Source organism: Oncorhynchus tshawytscha, linkage group LG04 (genome assembly GCF_018296145.1).
Source record: "Oncorhynchus tshawytscha isolate Ot180627B linkage group LG04, Otsh_v2.0, whole genome shotgun sequence".
In the NCBI taxonomy this organism is placed as follows: Eukaryota; Metazoa; Chordata; class Actinopteri; order Salmoniformes; family Salmonidae; genus Oncorhynchus; species Oncorhynchus tshawytscha.
The window spans coordinates 55311908-55336157 of record NC_056432.1 but is presented as its reverse complement, the minus strand read 5'-3'; the positions used below and the strand labels follow the sequence as shown (position 1 = coordinate 55336157).

The 24250-nt window shown below is 45.9% G+C and overlaps 1 protein-coding gene across 2 annotated transcripts in view; it reads right to left on the bottom strand.

Moving 5' to 3' along the window:
- LOC112249055 (coiled-coil domain-containing protein 102A) overlaps positions 1-24250 on the bottom strand; it is a 77297-nt gene that overhangs the window by 6604 nt on the left and 46443 nt on the right. For both annotated transcript variants that reach the window (XM_042320913.1, XM_042320912.1), the window contains 2 exons: positions 7286-7456; positions 5766-5869 (listed from right to left, as the gene is read on the bottom strand). In XM_042320913.1, the coding sequence (XP_042176847.1) occupies positions 5766-5869; positions 7286-7456 (275 nt within the window). The remainder of the gene's footprint in view (positions 1-5765; positions 5870-7285; positions 7457-24250) is intronic.

Below are 24250 nucleotides of genomic sequence, written 5' to 3'. Positions count from 1 at the left end.
GTCGTAGTGAGATATGAAATTAGCCACCTGTAACCTCGAGGATATGTGAATGTGTCCATAGTTTCACTTCTTTACTGTTTTATAATGTGAAAATGTGTTTTCTACACGTTTATGTCCTATAAGAGAATGAGAATGGACATATTTGTGATACAGAGACTATTGACCATCGTCAGAAGAAGACCTTGAGATGATAAAGGCAGCATGTCTGACGTGCCCCGTCTGTCTTGTGATTTAAAAAAAGAAAATGAAATGTTCTCAACTTCTACATGCTAGAAGGTCGGTGACATTATTCAAGTGTGCAACAATACCAGCAATAGAGGGGTGAGTGTGTTCAGTGAGTGTTCAGCGTGTGTTTAGTGAGTGTTCAGTGTGAGTTCAGCGTGTGTTCAGTGTGTGTTTAGTGAACGTTCAGTGTGTGTTCAGTCTGAGTGTTCAGCATTTGTTCAATGTGTTCAGTGTTTGTTCAATGTGAGTGTTTAGTGTGTGTTCAGTGTGTGTTTACTGTGGGTTTAGTGAGCATTCCCTGTGTGTTCAGTGTGTGTTCAGTGTGTTCAATGTGAGTTCCGTGTGTGTTTAGTGTGTGTGTGTTGATTGAGTATTCAGCGTGTGTTCAGTGTGTGTTCAGTATGTGTTTAGTGAGTGTTCTGTGTGTGTTCAGTGTAAGATCAGTGTGTGTTCAGTGTGTGTTTAGTGAGTGTTCAGTGTGTGTTCAGTGAGTGTTTAATGAGCGTTCAGTGTGTGTTTAGTGAGCGTTTAAAGTGAGTGCTCAGTGTGAGTGTTCAGTGTGTGTTCAATGTGTTTAGTGTGTGTTTAGTGAGCATTCAGTGTGTGTTCAGTGTGAGTTCTCTGTGTGTTCAGTGTGAGTGTTCAGTGTGTTCCGTGTGTGTTTAGTGTGTTCAGAGTGTGTTTAGTGTGTGTTTAGTGAGCTTTGAGCTTTGTTTGTTCAGTTTGAGTGTTCAGTGTTTGTTCAGTAGGTTCAATATGAGTTGGGTGAGTGTTGAGCTGTGCCCCATGCAGCATCCCTTTTGGAAGACAAAGTGACACGTACGTGACACGGTGGCTCTGCGGGGAAACCTCTGATCCCTCACCCGCTGGCTTCAGCGCCTCACTCTACACGTCAAAAGATCCAACACAGCCTCACATAATGAATCCACTCCCTCTTCAACTATGGAGGACCCCGGGTTTGAGCTGCAGCTCAAACAGCAAAGCAAACATGCGCTAGTTGAACTATTTCTAGAAATGTCCAGGATAGATGGGCGGGCCTGTGCGAAGTGGACCTGCAGTAGTGTGCGCTGCCGTGTGTGTTGTGATGACGCACGGCTAGAATGGCTCCAGGGTGAACTGAGCCTCAGTTTAGAAAGAGAAAGAACACAGCCTCCCACACAGCCAGAGATCACTCTCCGTCAAATTCGGTTATTCACCCAGGTAGAGAGAGAGTCAGCCTCTCCGGTATGTTCGCTACAGGGGAAAACTACTGCAGAATATACTATGTTATTTCCAAGAAGCTGAATCTGTGTTAGTGCTGCCTCCCCATTTACTGCTCTCTGTTCTCATCCTCTGTGGTGTCATGCTAGCCTGGTTCCAGGTCTGTTTGTGCTGTCCTGTCAATGTCTGTGGTCATTGACCATATACAGGAGTTAGCAAGACAACGCCAACAGATGTGGAATCAGGCTAGTATGATGGTGCCAGAGGCCTGGGTGGACCCTCTCTGTTCCCCATGCCACGTTACTCTACTGGGGGACTCACTGACAGGAACAGAGATCCTTTTAATGGCGCTAAATTACACATAATAGTGTTTTGAACAACAGTCAACCACTAAATGACTAAAAGCTTTTCCATTGCCCAAACACTTAGCAAGGCCATGTTAAGGTGTGAGACAGTACATCTGGAGGAGGAGGAGGAGGAGGAAGAAGAGAGAGAGAGAGAGAGAGAGAGAGAGAGGCCGCCGTAGGCAGACCTGGCTCTCAAGAGAAGACAGGCTATGTGCACACTGCCCACAAAATGAGGTGGAAACTGAGCTCTGGCCAAATGTATGACCATATTAGAGACACATATTTCCCTCAGATTACACAGATCCACAAATCATTTGAAAAGAAACCGAATTTTGATGAACTCCCATATCTACTGGGTGAAATATCACATTGTGCCATCACAGCAGCAAGATTTGTGACCTGTTGCCACAAGGGCAACCAGTGAATAACATTGTTAATACAACCCATATTTATGTTTATTTAATTTTCCCTTTTGTACTTAAACAATTTGCACATTGTTAGAACACTGTATATAGACATAATATGACATTTGAAATGTCTCTATTCTTTTTGAACCTCTGTGAGTGTAATGTTTATTGCACATTTTTATTGTTTATCTCACTTTTGTTTATCTACTTCACTTGCTTTGGCAATGTTAACATATGTTTCCCATGCCAATTAAGCCCTTAAATTGAATTGAATTGAATTGAGAGGGGTATGGTGGGGGGATAGAGAAACGATACCAACTGGGCAAAAAGTCGTCAACGTAAGGGAATTTCGTCTTTTTTCACACAACTTTGAACTTAAATCCAATGGCTTGAAAGGTTTTGTTGATTTCACGTTGAATTCACTGTAGCTGGCAACTCAACCGAAATAAAATCAAAACTAGACCATTAAATTATGTCTGTGCCCAGTGGGTAGTCTATATTTTCATGCTGCTACTATAATTAATTGATCAAACTCGGTCCCAATTTCTTTCCACAACATTTCCGACAACAAAACCTCCGCAACAAACGCACTAATGCAAATCAATCTAATCTATCAAAGCCAACAGCCTTATGAAACTGGCTAATTTGTTATTTCTGTCTGTTCACAGCTGGTCCAATATCAAATAGCAATGTGACACACTCCGTGGGAATATACAGTATGAAGGCTATATGATAGACTGAAAGGAGAGAGAAGCCAGGGTTAGAAAGATCTCAATAATGTCAATAAAATTCTAAGCCCTTTAAATCTATAGATTAAACCAAACATTTTTTTCCCCTCCCTCGCTTTCCCTCTCTTTTCTAATCCTCCATCTCTTCTGCGATGTAAAAATCTACCTCTCAGATCATGTCAAACCCACTGGCGCGGCTCCTCAGGAAAACACACAAGCTGGGAGGAGGAGAACCTGAAATGGCAGCGCACACAACCTGTGGTCAACATCCGTAGCTTCAAATTGTTGGAGGCTGTGCGTGTTTAGCCTCTCACTGTTCAGCCAGAGTTGTGCTAATAACGCTGTTGCTTCACAACCTGCGTCCCATTTTGAAGTCCGGCTTTGGCCCCCTGATTGAGCTGAACAGACAAGCCTGCTACAGTGACAGGAAATCAATCGAAAAGAACATGCTTCATTTAATCCACTTTCTACCTGCCTTCAGAGAGCCCGGCTATTTAAGAGCGGTCTGAACGTCTAGCCGGTCCACCAGAAATGCCACAACACACAGAAAGATAAACACCCCTTCTTACCACATGCACATGCATTACCATCACATGCACACATGTTCCCGAACAGTTTCTTGTGGACCATTAAGCTGTCAGTCTTCAGACCAAAGAGGTATACTACAAAGCAGGAGCAATGAGTTAGCCGGCTAACTTCGAAAACAACCATGAACAACTATGGTTAATCAAGAAAGCTAAACTTAGACATGTGTTTTTGGTTGTTGAGTCAATTGTAGACCATGCCCATTTAAAGCTTATTTTCCAGAAGAAGAAAAAAGTTATTTCAGAATATTAAGGCAAGTTAGCTGGCTAACTCATTACTTCTGCTTTGTAGAATAGGCCTACACCTCAGCCTTAGTAGTGGCTAGTTGTTTATGCCCCCCCCACCCCCATTGTTAGAGACCGATTGGAGTGGCACAGTATCACAAAGCCTCACATGAAATCACTACAACTCCGGATCAGGACCTTTCTGTTTTAACAATGTTCTGACAGCGTCATGGCGACAGGGTTACAATAACACCCCCCCATTGTTAGAGACCTTTCTCATGGTGGCTAGTTTTGTCTGTATGTCTGCCTGTATTTCTCTCTGTTGTGTTCATCTCTTATCTCCCTCCCCATGTCTCCCAGGCCATTATAGCCACACGCTTCAGCACCCCGCCGTCTGCATCTCAGCCCTGACCATAGGCCTGTTAACAAACCCGGGGGCCAAAGGTCATGTGTGTATGGACTATGTGGAATATGTTTGTGTGTGTGTGTGTGTCTGTGTGTGTGTGTGTGTGTGTGTGTGTGAGTGGCATTGAGCGTGTGTGCACAGGATTAGATGATCCACAGAGAATTGATTGATAAATCAATGTGAAGGATGGACTTTTAACAAGCTACAGTAAAACAAGCATGTGGTAAGCTGGGCCCCTAACCACTCCTCTCCCACCACACACACGCACACACGCAAACACACGCAAACACACACACACACACACACACAGTACTGGCTGTCCCAGAATGCGAGGTTTTCCCGGATCACCTGGCCTGGTTTGCTGCATTGATTTAGATATTAGCTTTATGATCATAGACTGGGCTGGAGCTGGGAGACCACTAGACTATTTATATCTCAGACAGACAGGCTGGGATGTGGTGGGAACTATTCCCCTGGTTAAAGGGATAGTGCGACATTTTAGCAATTCCTTTTTCTACTTCCCTAGAGTCAGATGAACTCATGGATACTATTTTATGTCTCCGTGTGCAGTTTGAAGGAAGGTGCAGGTCATTTCTGGAGCCATTGGTAACTAGTGTTGGCGCAATCACTGGAAGCACATAGGAACAGCTAGCATGCTAGTTCATCTGACTCTGGGTGAGGAGAAAAAAGGGCTTTATTGCCAAAAATGTCACACTATCCCTTTAGCGAACCAAGGGGAGAGAGAGTGTGAGAGCGCGATCAAAGAAAACATGGCATTTGGTTGGAAAAGATGGGAGAAAAAGAAATGACAGAAAGAGAGAGAGGAGTGATAGGATAGTAAAATACTCTTGGGAGAGGTAGCGGACAACCACTAAATCTCAAAATCCATTATCCATGAATATTACATTTTTTAGAAGCATTAATATTCCCACTCCTATCCAGCTACGACCCGTGCATCAGGGTTAATGTGGTTAGAGCGAGTTCATCCAAGTACAGTACAGTGTTATACTAGGAGCCTGATGGGGCCTGACTCCCTCACTGTTCCAGGTCTGTCAGGGCTCCATGAGGCCGTGTGTGTGTGTGTTCCTCAAAGGCGTTTCCATGCCAACACACCTGTCACTCCTCTGCTAAGCTACAGGGGGCCAGCACCGCTATGCTGCACGCAGGCTCCATGTTACTACGGTAAACCATGGCTGGGCGGCCCCGCGATTGGCTGTCGGTGTGGATGAGCTGGGACGCGGGTGGAATGATAAGGTAGAGCGAGAGAGAGAGAGAGAGAGAGAGAGAGAGCATAGGAGGGTGAGAGAAAGAGAAAGGAAGGAGAGAGAGAGAGGGGGACATAAAGACTGGCCTAGTGTGAGCAGGGCTGCCTGCCTGACAAACTAAGACACAAGTCTCACAGTGGGCTAATCTCCTCCAGCTAAGATATCTGAGAGAACTAGTTCATAACAGGAGCATGGCAGCCATATAGTACACTGTCTGATTAAATATCATGCACCACCAAAGACCGCTGAGAAGTGTAGGAAATTGGACATGTGGACGCGTGCTTCTCCTGCACGTCTTGGTGTGTAGGCTACTGTGTGTGTGTGTGTGTGTGTGTGTGTGTGTGTGTGTGTGTGTGTGTGTGAGAGAATCAGTCGTACCGAGACTGGAGATGTTCCAGTTGAACCTGGAGGTTCTCTGACTGCTCCACCTGCTCATCCAGAGACCGCTGTAGCTTCCTGGTCTGATTATGGGCCTCATCCAGCTGGGAGGGAGGGAGTGGGGGGGAGGAGAATGTGTGAGAGAGAAATCGGTCATTGCAAATCAGTCACACCGGACTACAAATCCCAGAATCAGTATTCTGCATTGAATACTTTGGATCAAAATCCTAAATACCCAACACTGACAGTATGTACTGTATCTACACTGCCCTCTGTAATTGTTGGGACAGTGAAGCATTTCTTCTTCTTTGGCTCTTGTGGTGGTTCATTTTCTTACTATCAACTGAGGAGAGACAAACTTATTACACAAGTGCGAGTTATACTTCAACTAAATCTTTATTCACTTATTAAAAGGGAGCAGGTCAATACAACACACACATATATAAAGTGAACCGATTGAGTGCTCTACGTTAATGATGGCTGGTCGACGAATCGCCCTCAGATGATTCGTTGAGAGCCCCGAGACAAAGATACAAAGGTATTTTATAGAAACATTAACTCATGCTATGGAATGCGGTCTCTTTAGGTTTTATCACCCAAAAGACATCGTTAATCTTCTGTCAGTGTAATTTGAGTGTCACGCCCTGGCCATAGAGAGGCTTTTATTCTCTATTTTGGTTAGGCCAGGGTGTGACTAGGGTGGGCATTCTATGTTCATTTTCTATGTTTTGTTTTTCTTTGTTGTTTTGCCGGGTGTGGTTGTCAATCAGAGGCAGCTGTCTATCGTTGTCTCTGATTGAGAACCATACTTAGGTAGCCTTTTCCCATCTGAGTTTTGTGGGTAGTTGCTTTCTGTTTTTGTGTCTGCACCAGACAGAACTGTTTCGGTTGTTCTCTTTATTGTTTTGCTATTCAGTGTTCAGTTCAACTAATAAAAGATGAACATGTACCACGCTGCACCTTGGTCCTCACCTTCTTCCACCAACGGCCATTACATTGAGGGTATTTCCAGTCATATCAGGTGAACCGCTTTGAAATTACAGACACTTTTTGTACATATTCCCCCAATTTAAGGGGTGCAAAAGTATTGGGACAAATTCACTTATATTTTTATTAAAGTAGCAAAAAGTGAAGTATTTGGTCCCATATTCATAGCACGCACTGACTACATCAAGCTCGTGTCTCTACAAATGATGTTTGTTTTGGTTGTGTTTTAGATTATTTTGTGCCAATACAAAATGAATGATAAATAATATATTGGTCCCAATACTTTTGGTCCCCTAAAATGGGGGGACTATGTAGAAAAAGTGCTGTAATTTCTAAACGGTTCAACGGATATGGGTGAAAATACCCTCAAATTAAAGCTGACAGTCTGACCTTTAACCTCAACGTGGTTGTTTGATGTAAACTCCAACGTTTTGAAGTACAGACCCGAAAGAACAAAAAATGCTCCCAATAATTACGCAGGCAACTGTATATGTATCCATGTATAAGTGAATGTGTTGTGTGTTGGTGCCCACCTCGTCCTCCGCCTGACCCAGTTCTTTCTTCAGCTCCTCCACCCTCAGCCTCAGCTTTTTCACCTCTGTCTCGTGCTGCTCCACCCGCCGGTTGGCGTGGGCCAGCTCGGCCATCTTGTCCTGGTACTGCTTCTTCACCTTGGAGTGGATGTGGCGCATGTCTGCCAACTCCTGAGGAGCAGAGGGGTCGGGGTCAGTCTGCTAGTCTGTTAGAGTGGATTTAAAATCGGGCCTCGGGCCAGTTAAGTACCGGCGCTTATATGTCAATTTCAGTTACAAGCATGTCGGATGGGTGTCGGATGCCGTTGGGTCAAATTAGCGTACATTCCCTAGTAGCAGATCCTCCAAGAGATTCCTTGTGAGTTGAGTGAGTTACTCTGGTCTTTGTTCGGCTAGACATCACCGCTACTGTTCGTTGGAGCATTGAGGATCTGATCAATAATGGAAGCGCTTCGTTAAGAGCACTTTTAACACATTCCCACAATAGAGAAGCACAGACTCCCATTGGAAGTAAACATACTATACCAGGAAACGCTTGTGCCGAGCTGAGAGCTTACAAACCATTACCCATACGGTGAGAATAAAGAAAACATAAAGAAAACCTTGAACCACTTGATCTGGACTGACCACCTGTACTGACCACCTGCACTTGACTCTTCATGCCACAGCACAGATGCACTCACTCACGCGCACATCCACACCCACCCACACACACACACAGTTGAAGTCGGAAGTTTACGTACACCTTAGCCAAATACATTTAAACTCAGTTTTTCACAATTGCTGACATTTAATCCTAGTAAAAAATTCCCTGGCTTAGGTCAGTTAGGATCACCACTATATTTAAGAATGTGAAATGTCAGAATAATAGTAGAGAGAATGATTAATTTCAGCTTTTATTTCTTTCATCACATTCCCAGTGGGTCAGACGTTTACATACACTCAATTAGTATTTGGTAGCATTGCCTTTAAATTGTTTAACTTGGGTCAAACGTTTTAGGTAGCCTTCCACAAGCTTCCCACAATAAGTTGGGTGAATTTTGTCCCATTCCTTCAGACAGAGCTGGTGTAACTGAATCGGGTTTGTAGAACTTTTTCAGTTTTTCAGTTCTGCCCACAAATTGTCTATAGGATTGAGGTCAGGGCTTTGTGATGCCCCCCCAATACCTTGACTTTGTTGTCCTTTAGCCATTTTGGCACAACTTTGGAAGTATGCTTGGGGTCATTGACCATTTGGAAGACCCATTTGCGACCAAGATCTAACTTCCTGACTGATGTCTTGAGATGTTGCTTCAATATATCCACATAATTTTCCTTCCACATGATGCCATCTATTTTGTGAAGTGCACCTGTCCCTCCTGCAGCAAAGCACCCCCACAACCTGGAATTATTACACAGTGAATTATAAGTGAAATAATCTGTCTGTAAACAATTGTTGGAAAAAGTACTTGTGTCATGCACAAAGTAGATGTCCTAACCGACTTGCCAAAACTATAGTTTGTTAACAAGAAATTTGTGGAATGGTTAAAAAATTAGTTTTAATGACTCCAACCTAATAGTATATAAACTTCCGACTTCAACTGTACATTCATGCTACACATCAAATGGATGCTACCAGACTCTTATTATGATTGCTAAATACTGGACAGTTTAAACACTTGCCCCCCAATCCCCGCTTCCCCAAAATATGTCAATATTGGACTATAAATTGTGCCTTCCTGTATTATACGTATGCTAAAATGTCTATTATATTGAGCCATTTACTTTATGTTCGTATTCTTACCTGTTACTACTTCTTATTGTTGTTGCATTGTTGAAAAGAAACCTGCAAGTAACAACGTGTATCCTGCACATCAGACTAATAAAAACTTGAAACTTGAAAAAGAAAAGACAGCCACAAAGAAAACCATGTTCACAGATCTCAGATGAGTTGAGCATGTTCCCCATTTCTCTGCTTTGCATTGAGCAGTGCAACCTCGATGTAATCATCACTGTCATCGTTAACATCAATTGAGTTCTCCTGAGGACTCTCCTGTATGATCAGGGCAGAACAGCTTGTACTACTGTTTCATAAGGCCAGAGAAATCAAACAGGGAGGGGACACAAGAACGTGGGGGAAAGTGGGAAGGAGGAAGGGAGGGAGAGAAGTAAGGAGAAAGAATCAGAGGGGAGAGAGTGAGGGAGTGAAGGAAGGAAGGAAGGAGAGAGAGAGAGAGAGAGAGAGAGGGAGAGAGAGAAAGAGAGAGAGAGAGAGAAAGAGAGAGAGTATTCCCTAGCTGCATATCAAAGTATTCGAGCAGCCCTGGCTAGATGAGCTGTCCCTATTGAAACAGACGAGCCACGGGTATCGATTCAGTGCTCCAGCCCTCCACTTAACAGAAAGGGACAAAACACAACTGAAATAAAACAACATAGGGAGGAAGTTGAAGTTTGCGGTTGAGGTGATAAACTGCGTAAGCAATGCCTCAGTCCGTCACTGGCAGTGTGATATGCCTACTACATATGCCCAATCCATGTGGGGCCAAGTCAGAAAATAACTTTCCCAAACGTATTCTTTCCTACGCCAAGAATCATTGACGCCTTTAAATCAAAATGACAATCCTTCACCGGCACATTCATAAATGTGTTGTTTAAAAAATAAAAGTTAAATGCATTGCATGCATGTGACCAATAAGACCTATAGCATATCATAATAATCATATTAATAAATTGGTTAGTAAAAAATCTTAACGCGTTCATGTGACAACAAACGTGACAAATGAACTCGAAACGGGGGAATGTTTGGTTGCTCGGGAAGCAAAGGGGAAGTCAGATGTGTGGAATACATTTGACTAGTTCAAATCAAATCAAACTGTATTGGTCACATACACATGGGTAGCAGATGTTAATGTGAGTGTAGCGAAATGCTTTTGCTTCTGGTTCCAACAGTGCAGTAATATCTAACAAGTAATCTAACAATTCCCCAACCACCACCTAATACACACAAATCTAACAAGTAATGAATATAAGATCAGCGTCAACTCACCATCAGTACGACCAAGAATATGATTTTCACGAAGCGGATCCTGTGTTCTGCCTTTCAACCAGGACAACGGAATGGATCCCAGCCGGCGACCCAAAAAAACGACGCCGTAAAAGAGGGAAACGAGGCGGTCTTCTGGTCAGACCCCGGAGACGGGCACATCGTGCACCACTCCCTAGCATTCTTCTTGCCAATGTCCAGTCTCTTGACAAAAAGGTTGATGAAATCCGAGCAAGGGTAGCATTCCAGAGGGACATCAGAGGCTGTAACGTTCTTTGCTTCACGGAAACATGGCTCACTGGAGAGACGCTATCGGAGGCGGTGCAGCCAGCGGGTTTCTCCACACATCGCACCGACAGAAACAAACATCTTTCTGGTAAGAAGAGGGGCGGGGGCGTATGCCTTATGGCTAACGAGACGTGGTGTGATCACAGAAATATACAGGAAGTCAAATCCTTCTGTTCACCTGATTTAGAATTCCTCACAATCAAATGTCGACCGCATTATCTACCAAGAGAATTCTCTTCGATTATAATCACAGCCGTATATATTCCCCCCCAAGCAGACACATCGATGGCTCTGAACGAACTTTATTTGACTCTTTGCAAACTGGAATCTCTACATCCTGAGGCTGCATTCATTGTAGCTGGGGATTTTAACAAGGCTAATCTGAAAACAAGACTCCCTAAATTGTATCAGCATATCGATTGCGCAACTAGGGCTGAAAAAACCTTGGATCATTGTTACTGTAACTTCCGCGACGCATATAAGGCCCTGCCCCGCCCTCCTTTCGGAAAAGCTGACCACGACTCCATTTTGCTGATCCCTGCCTACAGACAGAAACTAAAACAAGAAGCTCCACGCTGAGGTCTGTCCAACGCTGGTCCGACCAAGCTGATTCCACACTCCAAGACTGCTTCCATCACGTGGACTGGGTTATGTTTCGTATTGCGTCAGATAACAACATTGACGAATACGCTGATTCGGTGTGCGAGTTCATTAGAACGTGCGTTGAAGATGTCGTTCCCATAGCAACGATTAAAACATTCCCTAACCAGAAACCGTGGATTGATGGCAGCATTCGCATGAAACTGAAAGCGCGAACCACTGCTTTTAATCAGGGCAAGGTGACTGGTAACATGACCGAATACAAACAGTGCAGCTATTCCCTCCGCAAGGCTATCAAACAAGCTAAGCGTCAGTATAGAGACAAAGTAGAATCTCAATTCAACGGCTCAGACGCAAGAGGTATGTGGCAGGGTCTACAGTCAATCACGGACTACAAGAAGAAAACCAGCCCAGTCACGGACCAGGATGTCTTGCTCCCAGGCAGACTAAATAACTTTTTTGCCCGCTTTGAGGACAATTCAGTGCCACTGACACGGCCTGCAACGAAAACATGCGAACTCTCCTTCACTGTACTCCCTGTTCACCCACGACTGCGTGGCCACGCACGCCTCCAACTCAATCATCAAGTTTGCGGACAACACAACAGTGGTAGGCTTGATTACCAACAACGACGAGACAGCCTACAGGGAGGAGGTGAGGGCCCTCGGAGTGTGGTGTCAGGAAAATAACCTCACACTCAACGTCAACAAAACTAAGGAGATGATTGTGGACTTCAGGAAACAGCAGAGGGAACACCCCCTATCCACATCGATGGAACAGTAGTGGAGAGGGTAGTAAGTTTTAAGTTCCTCGGCATATACATCACAGACAAACTGAATTGGTCCACTCACACAGACAGCATCGTGAAGAAGGCGCAGCAGCGCCTCTTCAACCTCAGGAGGCTGAAGAAATTCGGCTTGTCACCAAAAGCACTCACAAACTTCTACAGATGCACAATCGAGAGCATCCTGGCGGGCTGTATCACCGCCTGGTACGGCAACTGCACCGCCCACAACCGTAAGGCTCTCCAGAGGGTAGTGAGGTCTGCACAACGCATCACTGGGGGCAAACTACCTGCCCTCCAGGACACCTACACCACCCGATGTTACAGGAAGGCCATAAAGATCATCAAGGACAACAACCACCCGAGCCACTGCCTGTTCACCCCGCTATCATCCAGAAGGCGAGGTCAGTACAGGTGCATCAAAGCTGGGACCAAGAGACTGAAAAACAGCTTCTATCTCAAGGCCATCAGACTGTTAAACAGCCACCACTAACATTGAGTGGCTGCTGCCAACACACTGACTCAACTCCAGCCACTTTAATAATGGGAATTGATGGGAAATGATGTAAAATATATCACTAGCCACTTTAAACAATGCTACCTAATATAATGTTTACATACCCTACATTATTCATCTCATATGTATACGTATATACTGTACTCTATATCATCTACTGCATCCTTATGTAATACATGTATCACTAGCCACTTTAACTATGCCACTTTGTTTACATACTCATCTCATATGTAGATACTGTACTCGATACCATCTACTGTATCTTGCCTAAGCTGCTCTGTACCATCACTCATTCATATATCTTTATGTACATATTCTTTATCCCCTTACACTGTGTATAAGACAGTAGTTTTTTTTCTTTTGGAATTGTTAGTTAGATTACTCGTTGGTTATTACTGCAATGTCGGAACTAGAAGCACAAGCATTTCGCTACACTCGCATTAACATCTGCTAACCATGTGTATGTGACAAATAAAATTTGATTTGATTTATTTGATTTGATTTAATCTAACAATTCCCCAACCACCACCTAATACACACAAATCTAACAAGTAATCTAAAAATTCCCCAACAACTACCTAATACACACAAATCTAAAGGGGTGAATGAGAATATGTACATATAAGGATATGGGTGAGTGATGGCCGAGCGGCATTGGCAAGGTGCAGTAGATGGTATAAAATACAGTATATACATGTGATATGAGTAATGTAAGATATGTAAACATTATTAAAGTGGCATTATTTAAAGTGGCATTGTTCAAAGTGATTAGTGATCCATTTATTAAAGTGTCCAGTGATTGGGTCTCAATGTAGGTAGCCGCCTCTCTGAGTTAGTGATTGCTGTTTAGCAGTTTGATGGCCTTCGAGATAGAAGTTGTGGAAAAATCAGACAGGTGCCTTTTTTTGTTGCTAATGCTTGACTAAAGCAACCTAGGTCGACCAACAGTCTATCGACTAAACATTAGACCAGTCGACTAAATGGGGTCTGCCCTACTCTCTAACCATACTGTCACAGACAACTCACATAGGTAGAACCAGAGAAGTGGAAGATGGGAGGAATAGTCCGGGAGGCCATGGACACACAACAGGGGAAATGCATCCATTGCCACTGGTCTCAGCGGGCCGATTGAGTCCTTGATTAAAGGTGAATTATTGATGTGTTTCTGCGGCTTTCGTGTGTTCTGTCAGGCTGGATATGGCTCCCACAGTGACTGCCCCCTGCCCGGTACACTAGCTCACACACAGAGACACTTTAAATAACACACAGCTAGGTTAGAGTGACAGCAGAGAAGCTAAAGTGCTGTGTACAGGAGAAGAGAGAGAAAGGGAGAGAAAGAGAGAAATAGAGTGAGAGAGAGAGAGAGAGAGAGAGAGAGAGAGAGAGAGAGAGAGAGAGAGAGAGAGGAGGGGAGGGAGGGAGGGGGAGAGAGAGAGAGAGGGAGGGAGGGAGGGGGAGAGAGAGAGAGAGAGAGAGAGAGAGAGAGAGAGAGAGAGAGAGAGAGAGAGAGATTAGAGGGAGCACATGGTTCATGAACAATTCAATGTGATAATCAAGTGTCCAGACTGTGTGAAAACACATGCATGATGTGGCTCCCACAACTCCCAGTACTGCCAAGACTAGGACTGGATGAGGGGATACACACACACACACACACATAAGAACACACGCGCACAAACTCCTGTAAAAAAAATATTTTAAAAACTTGATTCCCCAGACCACCTGGAGAGAAAATGTTCCTTGACTCTTTGTTTCTAGGTCACATCAATTCGAGGACATGGCCTACTTCTAGAGGCTCGTATGGGAGTCCCAGTATAAAATACAGTTAACCCTGGTGCATGACTACCAATGCATGACTCGAGGATGACTCGCTACTGTCCATCGTATGTTGATTAATGTTTTTTGCCGCTTTTCATTTGTAACACAACCACATCCTTGATTGTTGTTTTTACTGAATGTCGTTGCGTTGACAATCTTGATGAAAAATTTTTTTAGGATGCCAATATTGTTAATCAATCATTCCATTTCCAAAGTGCGTTTTGGCAATAATTCTTCTCTCGTGCTGATAAAGCAATTTGACAGTGAAATGGATTACTATCGTACAGCACATAGAACAGAACAATCTGGCCCGGAGATCTGGCCCGGAGACCTGGCCCGGAGACCGTGTGTGTGGTGATAGTGGAGGAGCCCACTGTAAAAGGGGAAGATGATTTACGATACAATACCAAGGTTTTCAAAAACGTTCGAAATGAACAATGTAACCACAGAACCCTGATCCACAAAACTGCCATTTGGTGTACTGTAGCCTAAATACTAATACAACTATCATCCTTGTATCTTTTTATCAAACTAACATCAGCAGTACTTTTGAGCAGGAAATCCCCGGTCACGTATGACCTCGTGCAGATAATTGTTTGGTTGATTGATGTGAGATTGTGATTGTGATAGGGGTTAAGTGGAAGGGGGTCGTATTGATACTATGTGCATAGAGACACTCAAGGACAGACAGGGAGAATGCCCTCATCGAGTGCCTAGTTTAGACAAAGGGAGAGAGGGAGGGGGAGACACGGGGGGGAATGAGAGGGAGGAGAGCGGTAAGGGAGGGGCTGCGAGCAGGAATAAACAGGGCAGAGGTGAAGACTAAGAACAAAGGGAATTTCCCGGAAGAAAAAGTGACATGAAAAATAGAAAAGGGGGAGAAAGATCTAGAAGAAGGCAAAGATGACCGAGAGAAAAATCCAAGAGAAGAAAAGAGAGTGCACTCAGAAACGCGTGACTGCATCACATCATCTGACAAAGAACCGCTTCAGAGTTTGGATCTTGGAAGCCAGCGAGACGCCGCAGAGTCAGACAGCATTCTCTACTGCTGGATCAAAAGTTTCACTCAGCTGTAATGTGGGTCTGAGTGTCCTCCGTGAAGGGACCGCTTCGATAGAGAGAGGAGGGAGAGTTGCCGGGCTAAGAGCTGAGTCTCCATAAAACACGAGGGAGAGACTAATGAATGATCTATGATGATGAAGATACTCACTGGAGATGAGGTGAGAGATGGAGATTTCGCACTCAAACTGATTCACAGACACACTGCTGGGAGTGCGTGTGTGCGCACACACACGCACACACACTGGAAGTAATCTGTCCAAAAAGCACATCAAATGTAACACACAGATGAAGAGCCATGGAATGACACATGTAGGAAACACCCTTACAGATACACTTTTCACACCAAGGTTGACAGAAACACACACGAGCAGTAAGACAACCCGGCCCCATAGCCAATTAGTCAATAAATAAAGAGAGGGAGATTGGTTGGAGGGAGCTAGATAAAGGAGGGTGTCACTGAAGGCTTGCTGTTAAATGTTTCTCCTTGACTGGCTCCAAGACCCTGAAATCTGCCGTAACATCGGCTGGCACTGAAACAAAGACACACACTAGACACAATACACTACACACTCCGGTCAAAGTAACCACAAACACACTGACATTAACACGAAGACACAACACACAAAATTACCAACACATACTGAACAGCCAAACAGATACAGCCTGGTTCGATTCCAGGCTGTATCACATCCAGCCGCGATTGGGAGTCCCACGGGGCGGCGCACAATTGGCCCAGCGTCGTCCGGGTTCGGCCGTGGTAGGCCGTCATTGTAAATAAGAATTTGTTCTTAACTGACTTGCCTAGTGAAATAAAGGTTCGAAAAATATTTTTTAAATTAAAGCCAAGATGGAGAAAGACTAAAAAGCTTTATGCAACACAGACATTACTCACACATGATATCTTCCACCCACTCCACCCACTCCACCCATTCCACCCACTCCACCCACAACGTTTCCCCTCATCCTCTCCCATTAGCATATTTTCATACATGTATATTGAGACCCACACATACTGTGGCCATGCATGCAGCACATGCACACACACACAGATGCATATTCAAGACAGAGATACACAGACATCAATGATTGTTCAGGAATCTCGCTTACACACTCCACATTCCCTTACAGGTATTATAAAACGGAATATAGTATTCATTTAGACCTACACACTGCACGCCCACCCACAGACGCAGACACAGACACAGACACAGACACACACACACACACACACACACACACACATACCCTGGATAGTAGAATTGGGTTGATTATGAGGCTGCCTGAGGGAACGGAGCCTATTGCTATGCTCCAGCACGATTGGTCAGGATTAGATCAAGTCTATGTAAATGGGAGAGGGGGAGGGAGAGAGAAGATAGTGCCAGAGTGATTCATCAATGGGAAACTGGGGGCACTGGGGTGGTAATGGTTCCACAGTCAGCTAACGGCTCCATAAGCCCATCTCTACTGAGCTAGGTGTGTGATTCACAGAGGCCCCCTAGAGGAACCAAAGAGCTGCCAGGGGGAGCACCTATCCCCCCCAGGCTACACCTCCGCCAGACAGCCTGCTCACACAGTTCCCCCGGGGTGTGTTCAGCAAGACACAACATTTTGGAACCGTCGACAATGTTTGGCAATTGAACGTGTCCTTGGGTACTGTCTATACCTGCCATTCTACAGACGGATCCAACTGGGCTGGTTGAATACGGTCTTAAAGGCTCAACCAGTCTGCCCTGGACCATACCGACCACAGTCTAAAATTCAGTTTGCAGGCTGCAATATCCATAATTAAATATCTGTAATATTTTCAAAGCAAACACTTCGTCATAATAGAGCTAAAGCTCTCCCTCTGCCTAGGATGTAGAGACTCCCTATAGGCGATAATAAACACACACAGACACCTCCAAGTAGACCTGGCCCCGACCCGGGTTGCCCCTGTGTAGGATAGCAGTGCCCAACTGCAGTAATTGACGGAGCAGGTGCATGGCATTGGGGTCACCAACTGCAACTGCTGGAGTTCATCTCCCCACGCACCTGACAACGGAGCAAACTCATTACCCTGGCCACGCCCCGGCCCTACGACACCTGCCCCTGCCGCCCGCTCCTTGGCCTAACCTCATCTTTCTCTCCGGCTTCTCACTTCAATACTGGTGCTCTTGCTCGCCATCCTCAAAGCGAGTGTTTAACTTCTCTACAAATGCCACTGCTCTGCTCTGTTCTCTTCCACATCCATACCACTACGACTACCCCCTTCCATATAAACCCATACCTTTTTCCTCTAACCTTCCTTACACCTCTCCTTTCCCTCTAGTCCTGTTCCCCTCCCCCCTTTCTCATAAAGATATTTTGCTGACCCTCACCCTGTAACGTACCTCTCTCCTCATAGCCGAGAATAAATGTCAGGTTGAAAAGCCGCTCCTTGGAGAGAGAGAGGGAAGGAAGCTGGGTCTGTCCTGTCAGAGCACACATCAGGGCAGATTTTCGCCTTTCTCTCTCTTTTGCTCTCTCTCTCTCCCTCTCGGTCACACACACACACAGAGACACATTTATCTCAGTCCTCCAGCCTGAAAAGCATGTTCCCTCAAATTACCTCAGTTTCTGCATGGTATCAGTAAAAGCCTTCCTCTCTGCTTCTCCTGCCACACATTTATAGTATAGCAGTTATTTTCACCCTTCACACACACAGGAACACATAACACACAGAGACAACCCCCCCTACAATCTCCTGTACCTGCTCTCTGTCCCTTGTCGGACTCCGTGCCACTCCAGCCCTCTCTGTCAGTCTTAATGACAACTCTGGGCTGCCTGCGAACTGCTGCATTAGCGACCAGACTCATAAATAAGCCATTCAGGCAAGCAGTAATGGAGTCTTTTACACTGAGCACAAGCCACATGGCCTACCTGCAATGAACAGGCCTGTTTAGGCTGAATGGACTTCAGGGGAAGAGCTGCGTCACACTGACTGAAGTCCACTGGTTCTACTCTGACACACGGGAGACGGTTACGTCCTGTGGGCGGTGGCACGATTCCTTCCCCTCCGTCACATAGCGCGCGACAGCACGTTCAACATTCAGACGTCCTTGTCATGCAAGGCTGTGCACGCTGCGGATGAACAAAGAGCATTCATGGCGTATCAGAGGGAGGGGGAGAGAGAGGAAGGGGGGAGGGGGAGGCGGCGAGAGCGACGGGGATATGAAAGAGGAGACGCCCTCACGGAAGGCACAGCAGGTCCAAATGGAGAAGTACTGAGACAGGAGACCCTGAATCTGAGGAACAAGACAAATCATTTCACACTAATTAACCCCAGATGTTATTACCAGACGCCAGGAGAGCTCATTTACATACACACGCACATGCGCGCAGAGAAGGACAACAAAACAATGAACGTGGATACAGGTACACACACACACTGCCACAAACGCAATTTAAGTGTATCACCCTCAATGAAACGCACACATTGCAAACCCATGCAACAGATGTTGTGATGACAATGAAGCTAACTAACTAGTGTAACCTGTTAACCAGCATCAACAGTATGAGAGAGTCAGTCCATTTTTCAGGCAGAGCAGATGAGCAGTGTGTATGGGCTCATTAATCAGTGTGATTGGTGAGCAGTCAGGTTTTATTCCTGGAGATGGGAGGGTCCTGGGGGGGGGGTAGAGCAGGGGCAGCTGTTTCAGGAAGGTGGGGGTGATATATTGGCCCTATAGGCTGCAGCTGTATTGCATGGAGGAGGGGGTGGAGAGGTTTGGTTGGGTTTACTTGTGTTTGAGAGAGAGAGAGAGAGAGAGAGAGAGAGAGAGAGCGGGAGAGAGCGAGAGAGAGTGAGAGAGACTGTATATACTGTAGCCATAATCTGACCTTTGAAATGTCTCTATTCCTAATATTTACTGTTCATTTTTAATTGTTTATTTAACTTTTGTTTATTATCTATTTCAGCTGTTTTGTCAATGTAAACATATGTTTCCCATGCTAATAAAACCCTTTGAATTGAATTGAGAGAGAGAGATAGAGAGAGAGAAAAAAAGAGAGAGAGAAAGAGAGAGAGAGAGAGAGAAAAAGAGAGAGAGAGAGAGAAAATCCTGTACGCTTCAGAAAAAAACAACTCCAACACCTTTTTCTCACCAAACATGATGTTCTATTCACTGTTACACAAGGATTTCTGTTATCTGGCTGGGTCTGACACAAACCCACTCAGAGAGGTGAGAGGCTCCTCACGGCCAAGGTTCCGGTCCTTGGTGAGAGACTGGGAGGCTTGTCATTAAACAAAGCTCTCTTTATTTTACCGGTGGGCATATCCAGATGGAGTAGAGGGGGAGACAGAGGCTGTAGAGATAGGAAGCAAGAGTGGGAGAGAGAGAGAGGGGGGGAGAGAAAGAGAGAGAGAGAGGAAGGAGAGGGAGAGCAACACAGAGAGAGGGCAAGAGAGATAGAGAGAGGAAGGAAGGAAGGAGAGAAAGAGGCAGATAGAGAGAGGGCGAGAGAGAGCGAGAGAGAGAGAAAGAGAGAGAGAGAGGGGGACAGAGAAATGGAGAGCAAGAGAGCGCAAGAGGGAGGGAGCAAGAGAGAGATGGGGAGAGAGAGAGAGAGAGATGGGGGAGAGAAAGAACAGAGTGAGTGCGTTAGCTTGAGCTCCTTACTCTGTCTTTCTTTGATGTTTCAAACAGCTGATGTTTGAATTCTGTAGCTTGTACAGGGTTGACCTCAGGGGAGGCTGGTGGAAGGAACTATGGGAGGACGGGCTCACACTGATGGCTGGAATTGGATCAATGGAACGGAGTCAAACACGTTGTTTCCATGTGTTTGGTACCATTTCATTTGATTCCATTCCAGCCATTACAATGAGCCCATCCTCCTATAGCTCCTCCCACTAGCCTCCTCTGGTTGACTTGGTGATCTCCTCTCTCTCTCTCTCTCTCTCTCTCTCTCTCTCTCTGCCTGTTCTGTCTCCCACACAGCCGCTTCACACAGTACTAGGAACTGTGCTTCCACATTCATCTTTAACCTAAGATTTGTTTACGCACTGATGTCTGGATCTGTGTATGAAGCTGCAACAGAATCCCGCTGCGCTCTATATTAAATATCATTTCTGTACTGGCATCTGAACATGTGTCACATCGTTTACTAGGGCTTCATAATGTGGAGGAACGCAGTGTTGGCAGAGAAAATTAGAGAAACGTGTGAGTAAGTGTAAGTCCTTGTGTGTGAGAGACAGAGATCGGGGTTAAACTGTACATGTGTGTGTGTCTGTGTGTGTGTGTGTGTGTGTCAGTGAGGGCAGGGGCTTGTCTCTGCACCTAGTGGGATTCATCTTATTCATCGAGCATCAAAGATGAAGCCCGGTGTATAATATTCTAATATATAGCCGAGCAGTTCTCCTTGTCACCTTCAGCATATGTAGCAGTCTATAATCATCTACAGAGGCTTCATGATTAACTACCTGCAACGCAGACACACACACACACTCACACACACGCAGGCACACGCACAGACAGACACATATGCATGAGCACACACACACGCAGATGGTGAGACGGTAGGGTAAGCCAGATCTCAGTGGGGATGCTGGCGACGGTAAAGGGTGTATGCTTCTTGGCTGGGCCACAGTTGGCTAGAGGGACGGCCCATTGACGGCCCATTGTTACAGACTGGCACTACGAAGAAGGGACTCACCTCCTAGAAAATAACATGGATCAAAGTCAACAACAACCAACAAACAGTCCACAACCACTTCTTCAACAAAGACAACCTACAGTACCAGGACAATTCCAGTTTAAAGGATGCTGTAGAGTTAGTACTGCTGATAGGCTCACAGACAGACAGACAGACAGACAGACAGACAGACAGACAGACAGACAGACAGACAGACAGACAGACAGAGGCAGGCAGGCAGGCAGGCAGGCAGGCAGACAGGCAGGCAGACAGACAGACAGACAGACAGACAGACAGACAGACAGACAGACAGACAGACAGACAGACAGGCAGGCAGGCAGGCAGACAGGCAGGCAGGCAGGCAGGCAGGCAGGCAGACAGACAGACAGACAGACAGACAGACAGACAGACAGACAGACAGACAGACAGACAGACAGACAGACAGACAGACAGGGGGAGACAGGGCTTGGCCTTGTACGAGACATCTGGGAGGAGGAAGAGTAGAGATAGACTGTAGGGAACACAGGGGTAGTGTGTGTCAGGCAGCTTAGACAGCACACTGATAAACCACGGGCCTGCTCTACAGGATGTGACCGGCACTGTGGCTCTCAGCTCTGATTAAATACATGTATCAAACCTCTCTTTACCTCTCTCTCTCTCTGCACTTTACTTTCTTCATCAATAGGCTGCAGTTTAACTTGTCTTCAATGTGACCAATGGAACCATTACACACACACACACACACACACACACACACACACACACACACACACACACACACACACACACACACACACACACACACACACACACACACACACACACAGGGGGAACAAACCCACACTAGCCTACACACCCAGACGGATGACAACACACAGGAACACACACAAACACAGTCCCATTCCCCCTCTCTCTCCTCAGGCCATTTGAATTGCACCGCGACAGAGGACATCAATCTCCTAGCTGGCCGTGAGTTGTTCAGAAAGCCTGGGCTGGGGATGGGTATGATTTTGGTATCAATCACACTTTGTTCTTTGTCGGTGTCACCACAGTGTCTTAATCGCTCTGCGTGTTTCTCTACCCCTGTCTCGATCGATACCCTGCCTCAACAACACACAGGGAAGGACATCCATCAGCCACACAGTCTTAGTGTCTCCAGGCCTGGCCTATTTGTATACTGGAGACACACACACATCCTATTCCTTATCTGGGTTTGATATACTTGGTGCTTGGCCTCTTCTTTTCAGGTCTTCTACTCTCCACACTCTCACTTACTCCCTGTTGTCCTCTTTCTTTCGCTACCATCCTTCATCCATCCATCTTTTTGCTCCTCCTCCCTCTCGCCACCCCACCCTGGCTGACAGAGAGTGTGTGAGAATGACTGGATGAGAGAGAGAGAATGAATGAGTGAGTGGGTGGGTGAGAGCGCGCGCGCGCGAGAGAGAGTGAGTAGGTGAGTGGGCAGGTGAGAGAACGAGTGAGTGAGTGAGTGAGTGAGTGAGTGAGTGAGTGAGTGAGTGAGTGAGTGAGTGAGTGAGTGAGTGAGTGAGTGAGTGAGTGAGTGAGTGAGCAAGCGAGTGAGCAAGCGAGTGAGCAAGTGGGCGGAAGAGCGAGTAAATAAGTTGCTAAAGGAGAGTGAGTGTTGAGTGAGAGTGCGGGAGAGAGAGAGAGAGAGAGAGAGAGAGAGAGAGTGATGCAGGGTGCTTTAGGCCCAGTCTATAAATCTGGGAATCCTGGAGAGAGACGGACGGTGCTCATAACGAGCCAACACCGAATGTTTTTATTCCGCCATAGATTCCTCAAACAGGGCACAGCTGGACCCAGAGATTACACCCAGACAGAGATAGATCGAGAGGGAAGAATGGCGGGAGGGAGGGAGGGACAGATGGAGGGAGAGCAGCATATCCTCTCGTCTCCTCTATTCTCTCTCAGTGGTGACCCGAGGTGTCGCCCATGATCAGTTGCCACAGAGTGCGGCGCTCTCATTCCACAGCAGCCAGCTAGAGACCCTGTCTGATGAACACATGCTTCGTACGTGCCCGATGAGAGGCATATTTCCTACGTGTCCAACAACCAGGCAGAGACAGCGTGTAATGCGTAAAAGCACTGGTGGGATGGCTACATGCCATGCAGTGCACTGAGCCCAATCCAACATGATGCATTCATGTCATCTAGTGCACAAGGACACTACCCAGTCGGAACAGGCCACCTGCTCTTGACGGATAAGGGTCCTTAATCTCTGTGACATGGGCAGAATTTATGGACAGCACGGGATAATTGGGTCCTGTGGCAGTGTAGCACTGTGCATGGCGGGGACAGATTTGAATTGAAGATTTCAAGGTCCCCCCCCATCTCCATCTGCCGGTCTGTGTGCTCCACATTCACTTTCCTTTCCACTCCTCTCTCTGTCTCCCAGTTCATGTGAGACTATTTGCAGATAAGTATCCCTCGGGGTGGAAGGCATGACGTGTGTTAATCCTACAGCCTAGAGGTTAAGTGTGTTGTGCCAGCAAGCGAACCGTCTCTGGTTGGAATCCCTGAGCCGACGAAATACACAGAACAACAAAAAGCTGTTGATGTGCCGTTACTCCTGTATTTCATTTGGGATAAGAGTGTTTGCTAAATGACTCGCATGTAAATGTCCTAGTCACAGGTAGGGCGGAGGATTGCCACAGACCTTATGATATTATCATGACGCTGAGGCGATTTGATGTTCTGAACATGTTGCACCCCGAGTGTACAAAAACAGTAGGAACACCTGCTCTTTCCATGACACAGACTGACCAGGTGAATCCAGGTGAAAGCCCTGATCCCTTATTGATGTCACCTGTTAAATCCACTTCAACCAGTGTAGATGAAGGGGAGGAGTCAGGTTAAAGAAGGATTTTGAAGCCTTGAGACAACCGAGACATGGATTGTGTATGTGTGCCATTCAGAGGGTGAATGGGTAAGACAAAGTATTTCAATGCCTTTGACCGGGGTATGGTAGTAGGTGGCAGGTGCACCGGTTTGAGTGTGTCAAGAACTTCAACGGTGCTGGGTTTTCCACATTCATCAGTTTCCTGTGTGTATCAAGAATGGTCCACCACCCAAAGGACATCCAGGCAACTTGACACAACCGTGGGACGTATTGGAGTCAACATTGGCCAGCATCTCTACGGAATGCCTTTGACACCTTGTAGTCAGTCCATGCCCTGACAAATTGAGGCTGTTCTGACACATTTT